A 10,635-nucleotide genomic window follows, 5' to 3' on the forward strand; every position below is an offset into this window, starting at 1 on the left:
CCCGACCCGGGGTTCACGTCGGGTCGGGTTTGGGCACCATTTTTTGACCCGAACCCAACCCGTTTACACCCCTACAATAGATGGTGTAATGTAACACTACATGATATGTAAACTAGAAATTTTTGAATTTTTCAATCCGGAACTAAAGCGTCTACTACAACGTCATCCTTGGCCGTGACTGGATATCTGCAAATGTTGTATCAACGGACTGGAATTCCAACATGTGGCATTTCAGGGACCAATTTAGTAATTTCATCCCTTTTAGTTTATCCTTGTTGACTGTCTGCAGTTTGATGACTCACAAGCTAGCAGTAATGTCTTTCTTGGGCTGTGACAGTTTTATCGCCAATACGTGAAGAATTTTGCAAAGATTGCCGCCCCATTGCATGATTTGACGGCGGGTGGAGTAACTAAGCAGCAGTCAGTTCAGTGGCTGCCAAAGTGGGAGGTAGCTTTCTGTCAGTTGAAGGAAGCGTTAGTAAGCGCACCTATCCTCTTAATACCGGACGTCCTGAAGAGGTGCGTCATGGAGAGCAATGCCTCAGAATTTGCCATAGGTGCGGTGCTCTTGCAGGACAGAGACAAGTTGTTGCTACATCCCGTGGCCTTTGAGTCGAGTAAGCTAAACAAAGCGCAGGTAAATTATCCTGCGCAGGAACACAAGCTGTTAGCTATCATTCACGCTTGGCGTAAATGGCACATCTATTTGGATGTTGCAGTTGAGACAATGGTGGTCTACACTGACCATGCTTCCCTGGCATACTTACAGACCCAGCTGTTGCCTACAAAGTGTCTCCTCTGCTGGATTGAAGAATTTGCCGAGATGGACATTGAAATCCGGTAGAAGAAGGGCACTGACAATGTTGTGCCCGACGCGCTTTTGCAAAGAAGCAACCTTGTGTTGCTAGAAGAGGTGACAGATCAGCTTCACAAAACTGACTGACCATTAATTATACCCTACTTGATAGAGGGAAGAACTTTACCTCCCAGAACGCTTGGTCATACAAGCGAAAGAAAATATTGAGCTTTTTGGATACGAACCGGACAACAAGACCTTGATTTATCTGGGCCGTTGAGGGTTGAAGGAGTGATCACTGTTCGTTGTGTTTGCCTATTGGTTTGATTTGCTCAGGTTGGTTCACAATGAGCTTGGCCATCGCAGCAGAGACTGCACCTTGCAGATCCTTCAGGGTTGGGGTTGGTGGCCAAAGAGTTATGATGATGTGCAGAGTTATATCCGCACATGCGAGCCCTGTCAGATACACAAAAGACCGCACGCTTCACAGGAGACGGGCCTCCAATAGCCTCTGCTGGCAGTGTTGCCGTTTGAGCGCTGGTCCTCGGACCTAGTTCAGATACCTGAGAGCTACAAGAAGGGCTACAAGTGGATCTTAACAGCTATAGACCACTGTACCTCGTGGCCCGTAGCAGTTCCGCTGAAAGATGCTTCAGCGGCAGAATTGGCGCAAGTCATATTTGACAAGGTGATTACACCCTTTGGAGCCCCAAAAGAATTCCTGACAGACCGTGGTTCCAACTACCTGTCTGCTGGTTTCCAGAAGTTCCTGGCTGCGGCCAGGAGCAAGCCAGTCCGAACGTCTGGGTATCATCCCCAGACTAATGGAAAGTTGAAAAGATTCAATGGAATCTTAGAAGCGGCTCTGTTCCACATGAACAAGACCGGAGACCCGGCCAAATGGGAAGACTTTCTCCCGGCTGCCCTGTTCTCCGCAAGGATCCACGTCAGCAATAGCAGTGGGTTCTCCCCCTTTGAGCTCCTCTACTGCGTTAAGCCAAGGTTGCCACAGGATTTTTGGCGAATGATTGCCGCAGAAGCTGCCCTTCCTGGGCATGAAGAATTAAAAGTGCACATTGAGGCGCTGAACAAAACTAGAATCGCCGCTGCGGGTAATACTGCTACGTGCGCATTGAAGAATAAGGAAGCTTTTGATGGAAAGACGGCTTTTGCACGAGACTTAGAAAGTCTTGTAGTTGTGCAAGCTGTAAAGCTTTGCAATGAGAAGCACACCAAGGGTCAGCCAAGGTGGTTTAGACCATTCAAGGTCAAAACAGTCCTTGAAAACAATGTCTACATTGTTCAGGACCATCGGGGTGTTGAATACCCTAGACCAGTTAACGGGAATAGTTTGAAACCCGTAGCTTTGCGCTCACTCATTGTTAATGATATGTGGGCTTCACCGCCTGCTATTGCGCAGCGCGACAAAAAGGGCTGACGCCAAAGTGGCAAAGGACCTACTCAAGAAGACACAGTCTATACACAGCGGGGCAAGTGGGACGCCAGCAGGGCCCTGCAGTCGTCGGACGCCCTCACGGCGCCGTTCTGCCACACGCCGCCAGGACGCCATCAAGCCACGCCCTGCGGCCATCTTGGGTGGCGCACCTAGGGCAGCCCAGATGGGCGCCAACCCGACCAAGGCGCAGGGGGGGCGACCTCAGGGCGCCAGGGCATGATATCCTGCGAGCGTCCATGCTGAGATCCTTGTGACATCTGTCTGGGGGATGGCCTCAGGGCGCCTACGGCGACGCAAGGTAGACGGCATGCTCTCACCTGTGGGTTCACCGGGATGACATGCCTTGAGAGGCCTCGGGGGCCGCTGATGATCGGTCGGAGGGGTATCTCATGATGCCCTGCTGTGGCAAGGCTGAGCTCAGGGGGCAGGCTGGGCCCCGGAGGGCCGTCTGGGCATGATCCCAACAGCAGTCACGGGAGCTGACTGGGGTGGTGTCTATGGATCAGCCTGGAGGCTACACGCAGGGACAAGCATGCAGTGGTTGCATGGCTAGAGTTTCATAGGCAATGGTGCACTGGGTGAAACCTTGGTAGCTATCTGACATTCCTCAACAGTAAGCAACAGCACATCTGGGGCATCTACTTTACAATGGCAGGGACACACATGGATGGGGAGGGGAGGGGGAGCAAACAAAGGCAACAGATCTTCAGGAGAACTACTCAATGGTGGGGATGGAGGAAGGGGAGTACCGTCACATATCCGCAATCTTGGCACCAGGGCCCTGACGTTGTTGTCAGTTGGGCACACACAAGCGGAAGTCCTCCAACATGGGGGACTTGCCAAAGAGTTCCATATCCTTCTGGCATGTCCACCTGTGATATCAAGGAGGTGCCTTGCGGGCGGCTACACACATGATCTCCTGAGGAAGGAGGGGGGGTCAATGTCATGATTGTTGACGGCAGTAAAAGGGGATTGGGATGGAGGGTTACTAACCTTGTCCAAGGGAAGAAATTAGCCCCTACCAATGCTTCACTAGGTTCCATTTGAAGGTGGGCCGGTCAGGGTGACAGGAGCTGGGATTTACAGCAAACTGGGACAGAAGAAGGTTTAACGCATAGGTAATACTCGGGAAGGCGGGAGAAGGCTGAGGAGCGGATTTTTACTAGATCGGACTTACCTGGGGGGCGCGGAGACCTAACTTAGGAGTCAGGGGTTGCTTTATTTGTGATACCGGAGAAGTCGCTGGTATGAAGAGGAAGGGGCAGGTCGTGGGAAAATTGCAAACAAGGGATGTGTTGACTACAGGGTGATACATACATATATCATCAGGTCAGGGTTAGGTCTGGGGCACAGCAGGACAAGCACCCACTTCGCTGCATCAGTGGGGCCTACCTGAGCTGCATTGGATGGCCCCCGCTGGGTGCTCCTTGCCACGGACATGCAGGGCCGGGGAGTGGTCAGCAGGGGCAAGCGGGGTTTTGGGGGAGCTCTGTGTTGGTACTGAGGCATCTGAGGGGGAGCCGGGGCGAGGACCACAGACACTGCCCACCCTCATCCATGCCGCAGGCCTGCCAGAGCCAAGCCAGCTGGATGGCGGCTCATGGGCCCTTTGATCGCCCGCACCTGGACAAGGAGCCCATTGGGCATCCTAGCCGCTCCAGCAACCCCAGGACGCAGTGGCGGCCCCCCATAACCAGTGGCGCCATCTGGACCCCTGCGTCAGCCAGGCAACTGGCATGGACGCCCCCATGACAGCCGGCAGTGACGCCTCCCCTACCGGTGCGTCACGCAGGCATCTCACCGGGGCGGCCATCTGGCGCCCAGGTTGGTGGCATCTCAGTGGCGCCCAAGGGGCGCCACCTATGCCCACAGTCCCGGTGGCGCCCCCTTGCATGACAGAGTGGCTCCTGTACGGCTCTGGGTCCCTGTCACGCCACCGTGGCGCATGGAGTGCCGGGATGCCAGCTGGACGCATTGGCTTTTCCCAATCTGCCCCGCTGTGTAGCTAAGACCAAGAAAAAGCCCCCAGTAACAACTGGGGCACCCAGTTCGAGCCCTGCGGCTCCCCCGGTTAAGCCGCCAGGAAGAATGCTCCGGCTCTGGCTAGGACCGCTGCCACCAGGGTCCCGGACGGCCCCCGTTTAGGGAGGGGGATGTTGTAGCCAGGCTACAGACACCAAACGGGTTACCACCCGTTCTGGAGGCGAGACACAGGAGGCACCCGCCTCCCTCGCCTAGTTTGGACTAGTTCCGGAGTTAGGCTAAGTGCCTCATTTCTTTCTTCCTGCTACAGCCGCAGGGGTCCTGTACGGCTTTAGCCTCTTGTTTGTACCCCTCTATCCAGGGTAGTCACGTGCTGTTGTTTCATTCTCAAGGCCCTAACATAGCTAATTTCCCTCCTTGGGGGAGCAAATCGACCTCCAAAGGAGGGACTTACGTGCTATGTCTACCCCGCAGCCTGAGAGAATTTCAACTTTTGGTGGGCACTTTTTTATAATCAACATAGCACACGGGTCTCTGGACCAAATTCCTTCTAGTTTTCATTTCTGGGACCACCCAAGATGTCCCCATCTATGTACTACTTCCATCTCCCCCCATCCCTTTTCTTTGATCTGCAATACCCTTTGTAATATCATTAGTTTTGGATCCTATACAGTGCAAGATGTGTAATCAAGAGTGAAGTAGACATGATGGTGGTCATAAAAAAGTAATTTGAGTGCCACTCAAGGCTTCAAAAAATTTGAAAAATATGTAGGAAGATTCTCCATGGTCTTCTGCATCTTTTGTTCCCCCAACACCTAATCACCCAATGAGAATTGGTGCTGCTACAAAACATCAAAAAACAGCATTTTTGAAATTCTCAGTTTGACATAGCGCACCTTTGGAGGGTCCCTGCGGGACGGCTTCCCCCCTCCACATAGAGAGAGACTTAGTCAAGTTAGCTCAAGTCCACTATATAAAGTGGCCTCTCTCCAGTTGTAGGGGTTTTCCCCCCAGTTTCTCATTTTGGAATCCTAGGCTATCTGCCAGTATTTCCTCCTTCTTTGCGCACCTATTCCGCTGAGCCTCGGTCACCTGAAGAGCCCTGCTTCAGAGTCCAACCCTTTCTGTTGCCATATCTCCCTGGGGGAGGAATCTCAGAATTCATATTTATGTATAATTTATCATACCTCACAAACAACTGTTCCGCATTTCCTAGTCTCCCCGTCAACCCCCACCCGCCGAGCAATGCAGAAGCGCCTTGGCACCGTCTCCGTAGCAGCGCACGACCACCACCACCAGTCCCAATAGCAGGACCCGAGCCGGCCCATCCCACTCCCGCGCTCTTTTTCCTCATCAAACGGCGCGGAAGTCTGCCTGTCTCCGAAAATACCCCAGCGGAAACCCAGGAGGACTACCAACACCCCTCGTTTGCCGACGAAGATAACAAGAAACGCAAAGTCCGATTCAAACGCGACATCTTCTGTTTGGAGTTTGACCAGCTCCCGCTCTCTCGCCAGCCCAAGCGGGCCAAAGTCCTCCAGGAAGACCACGGGCCCGATCCCCGGCCCGATCCAGTCAGTCTGCCCCCTTTTTCCACGTTTCTGGTTAGAGATGAAGAGAGGAGGTTGATGATGTGTATGTGTGATGCAGGCTACTAAACGGAAAGGACAGCGGAGGAACACGGTCTCCGTTGATCGGCCCCGACGCCAATCGCCCGCCTGATCGTCCCGCCATCATCAACGACGATCAAGGAGGAGTTGTGGGATCCGGAGGAGCCAAGTGGGCGGGTGGGAGAACGTCAGATGTACCCGGCCTTCGCCACGGTCAACCTCAGCGGCCTCTTGCTCTCCAACACTCCTCCCCCCAATCCCGCCGATGCCGCCCATCTTCCCTCAGGTACCGCTGTCGACCCTTGCTCCATCATCCCTGCTTCTCCTCTCCTCTTGACACCGGTCTCCTTTCCTGGACCGCCGCCCGCCTCTCTTCTCACTGAGCTTCCGCACTAACCTGCTCTTTAAACTCGGGCCACACTGCTTTACCCCTCCCTCCTGATGTTCATTAGCCGAAGAAGCGACGAAGGCTACGAGTAGACAAGGATCGATAGTTGAAGCCCTGGCCACCCGACTCTTCTCGAGCACCCCCTCCCAGCAGCCCTTGTCGATGGGGTGCGTAGACCCAAGCCACAGAGGGCGCTAATTGGAGCCCGCAGATATCGGACGACTGGACGAGGTTGCCCGCCGCTTGGACACGCTCCGACTGAGCTCGACAGTCGACAGCGTGGTGGGGGGAGACGCTCCCGTCGTCCGGCCGGGCCTCCTCCGACCCTACTCGGCTCCCGCAGCAGGCTCCTCCATTGTTCCCTCCTTGCCAACGTTCTCCCCCGCCCTCATCGGCGTCAAGCAGCTCTTCTGCGGCTCTTCCGTTGCCGCTGCCCAAGCATCCTTCGGCGATGGCTTCAGCTCCCTCTTCAGACGACTCCAAGGTCATCATCCGACCCCGCTGACGCTTTTGTCAACATCCGAACCCAACTCCGACTCTTCTTCACATCATGATGATAACGAGGAGGAGGAGGATCATGATGATGGTGGTGGGGATGATGATGGGGAGGAAGCGCAGAAGGCGCAAGATGAGGACCGGCGCCCGCTAGTAGATGACACCGATCCCATGCCCGCCTGATTTACGGACTATGAGGAAAGTAAGACCAGCTGAGTGGTGTGTGGTTTACAAAGGAAAATAAGGAAGATGGGAGGCAACCATGAGACTGACTTCGACCTTTCTTTCATAATGTGTGGGATGAATACGCTTGGATGGGCCCTAAACTTCACTCATTAGCTATTCTTGTAGTCCTTGTTCAGTACATATTTACATATTTTTGAACGAATGTATTTAATTTTTATTCAGACGCTATACCAAAAGAATGACAGGTTATACAAAAAGAAGAAGAAAAAAGATGAGAAGACAGTTGAGGTAATATTCACAAGAAAATGAAAAGTTTCTCTTGAAAAAAAAAATGAAAAAAGGCAAGCTTGAGGCTGAGAGTTTAAATGAGAAGCGCATTAAACGCAAAAGAAATGGAAACAGAAGGGGAAGGACAGAAAAAGGGGGATGGTTAAGTTTCTTCTCCGGCTTGTCCAGCAAGCTCTACCGTCCTTGGCTGCTGAAGCGCAACAAGAATCTGCTGTAGAAGCAGATATACTAATAAAGAAGATTCATTGGATTATTATACAACAACAATGAGAACAGTTTTTAAAACAATGAAAAACTTACTCTTCCACAACAACCAGGCCACCGCTAGTTGCACCAAAATGGCAACAAGATACAACATGCTATCCACATATGTGAAAGGGTAAGCAAAAGGTAAAAAATAAGGACATCTTCAAAGTCAATGAAAATATTACTTACAAGGGTAGAGTTTGAGGAGATGTTCAAAGAGAAAAGTGGTTGCTTTATTGATCTTCTCTTCCTTTATCGGGGGAGTTTTTTCTATGGGAGAAAGTTGGAAGTTGGCTTGGTTATATATGTCACTGGGGATCATATACACGTTAGACCAACAGACCCGAGATGAAAGTAAAAATGGCCTGCTTCCAGTCAAACTGGGTTGCCACCACCCGGGGTTGAACATGATTGGGACAGGTTGCCATGGAACTTAAGGGTGTATGAAAGTGAAAAAAAGTGTTTCTATGTTGGAATCAATGGATTACAGATAAATGCTGAACGAAATGTGGAAGAGTCAAGATGGGGAGGGAACAAGTCAACCACTGTCGATGGCATAGACCTTGCTCCCTCTCTAATTAGGCTCAGCCTCATGTCATGCCAGGTGTGCTGGCAGGGCTATTACAGGTCGAAGTCAGTCTTGCAGCTGCCTCCCATCTTCCTTATTTTCTTTTGTAAACCACACACCACTCAGCTGGTCTTACTTTTCTCATAGTGCCTAAATCCCTCTCATAACAAAAACAAGAAAAGGTTGAATATTTGTTGTGTATGTAGACCCAACCACTTCAACCACTACCAGATATCCTGAGTGGGATATCCAGTAAGAAATCCAGGATACCCTGTATCCCAAAGCACACTCCGTAATAGATAGGAGTGTGCCAAAGCACACTCCGTAATAGATGGGAGTGTGCCAAAGCACACTCCGTAATAGGAGTGTGCCAAAGCACACTCCGTAATAGGAGTGTGCCAAAGCACACTCCGTAATAGGAGTGTGCCAAAGCACACTCCGTAATAGGAGTGTGCCAAAGCACACTCCGTAATAGGAGTGTGCCAAAGCACACTCCGTAATAGGAGTGTGCCAAAGCACACTCCGTAATAGGAGTGTGCCAAAGCACACTCCGTAATAGGAGTGTGCCAAAGCACACTCCGTAATAGGAGTGTGCCAAAGCACACTCCGTAATAGGAGTGTGCCAAAGCACACTCCGTAATAGGAGTGTGCCAAAGCACACTCCGTAATAGGAGTGTGCCAAAGCACACTCCGTAATAGGAGTGTGCCAAAGCACACTCCGTAATAGGAGTGTGCCAAAGCACACTCCGTAATAGGAGTGTGCCAAAGCACACTCCGTAATAGGAGTGTGCCAAAGCACACTCCGTAATAGGAGTGTGCCAAAGCACACTCCGTAATAGGAGTGTGCCAAAGCACACTCCGTAATAGGAGTGTGCCAAAGCACACTCCGTAATAGGAGTGTGCCAAAGCACACTCCGTAATAGGAGTGTGCCAAAGCACACTCCGTAATAGGAGTGTGCCAAAGCACACTCTGTAATAGGAGTGTGCCAAAGCACACTCCGTAATAGGAGTGTGCCAAAGCACACTCCGTAATAGGAGTGTGCCAAAGCACACTCCGTAATAGGAGTGTGCCAAAGCACACTCCGTAATAGGAGTGTGCCAAAGCACACTCCGTAATAGGAGTGTGCCAAAGCACACTCCGTAATAGGAGTGTGCCAAAGCACACTCCGTAATAGGAGTGTGCCAAAGCACACTCCGTAATAGGAGTGTGCCAAAGCACACTCCGTAATAGGAGTGTGCCAAAGCACACTCCGTAATAGGAGTGTGCCAAAGCACACTCCGTAATAGGAGTGTGCCAAAGCACACTCCGTAATAGGAGTGTGCCAAAGCACACTCCGTAATAGGAGTGTGCCAAAGCACACTCCGTAATAGGAGTGTGCCAAAGCACACTCCGTAATAGGAGTGTGCCAAAGCACACTCCGTAATAGGAGTGTGCCAAAGCACACTCCTTAATAGGAGTGTGCCAAAGCACACTCCGTAATAGGAGTGTGCCAAAGCACACTCCGTAATAGGAGTGTGCCAAAGCACACTCCGTAATAGGAGTGTGCCAAAGCACACTCTGTAATAGGAGTGTGCCAAAGCACACTCTGTAATAGGAGTGTGCCAAAGCACACTCCTTAATAGGAGTGTGCCAAAGCACACTCCTTAATAGGAGTGTGCCAAAGCACACTCCGTAATAGGAGTGTGCCAAAGCACACTCTGTAATAGGAGTGTGCCAAAGCACACTCTGTAATAGGAGTGTGCCAAAGCACACTCTGTAATAGGAGTGTGCCAAAGCACACTCCGTAATAGGAGTGTGCCAAAGCACACTCATGTTCTAGCATTGAAATTTAAAGAACACTAGAGGCCAAGGCGGCTGTGCCGCTGCAGAGCCCAGATGCCCAGCTCCACTATTCTTCAGCCAGCAACAGTACTTTTTGTACTCAGCAACAGTAATGTTTGTACTCAGCAGCCTTAGTTTCTTTACTCAGCAGTGGTATTTTATGTTTTCATGTTTTTGAATGCTAAATGCACACATTTTTTGAGGTGATATGTTGTAATCTCACAGTTTAATTTTTCTGTTGGGCAAAAAATGAATGCCTTGGAAAATATTTGAAGTGATAAAATTCACTATCATTCAGATAGATCTACTTCCTGTAATCTGAAAGATCTGGATATCCTTCTTGGTGGGTCACACAATCCATATAGGCTCAAGCTGATGAAATTATGAGATCAGTGAGGTTATTGGTTGGGGTTATACATAACCTCATCCAAGTGGTTGAGTGTGTTGTACAATTTATCACTTCAAATATTTTCCAAGGCATTCATTTTTTGCCCAACAGAAGAATTAAACTGTGAGATTACAACATATCACCTCAAAAAATGTGTACATTTAGCATTCAAAAACATGGAAACATAAAATACCACTACTGAGTAAAGAAACTAAGGCTGCTGAATACAAACATTAATGTTGCTGAGTACAAAAAGTACTGTTGGTGGTTGAAGAATAGTGGAGCTGGGCATCTGGGCTCTGCAGCGGCGCAGCCGCTGTGGTCATTATTCCTGTGTTTGTAGGAGGAAAATTCAAACTTTTATGTGTACTCACAAAACGCCTCAAGATACAGCCAACTGGAAAGCAGA

At 50.6% G+C, this 10,635-nt stretch overlaps 2 protein-coding genes across 2 annotated transcripts; one reads left to right on the forward strand and one right to left on the reverse strand.

The window, feature by feature from the left end:
• Positions 1-5,404: 5,404 nt before the first annotated feature.
• PtA15_1A977 (uncharacterized protein) lies at positions 5,405-6,241 on the forward strand (the record flags this gene model as incomplete). Its single annotated transcript, XM_053166060.1, has 3 exons — positions 5,405-5,809; positions 5,886-5,924; positions 5,987-6,241. 3 exons carry the CDS (start codon positions 5,405-5,407, stop codon positions 6,239-6,241), a joined length of 699 nt encoding a protein of 232 aa, XP_053017190.1.
• Positions 6,242-6,293: 52 nt separating this feature from the next.
• PtA15_1A978 (uncharacterized protein) lies at positions 6,294-6,725 on the reverse strand (the record flags this gene model as incomplete). Its single annotated transcript, XM_053166061.1, has 1 exon — positions 6,294-6,725. One exon carries the CDS (start codon positions 6,723-6,725, stop codon positions 6,294-6,296), a length of 432 nt encoding a protein of 143 aa, XP_053017191.1.
• Positions 6,726-10,635: the final 3,910 nt, after the last annotated feature.

This window comes from Puccinia triticina, chromosome 1A (genome assembly GCF_026914185.1).
Source record: "Puccinia triticina chromosome 1A, complete sequence".
Lineage (NCBI taxonomy): Eukaryota > Fungi > Basidiomycota > Pucciniomycetes > Pucciniales > Pucciniaceae > Puccinia > Puccinia triticina.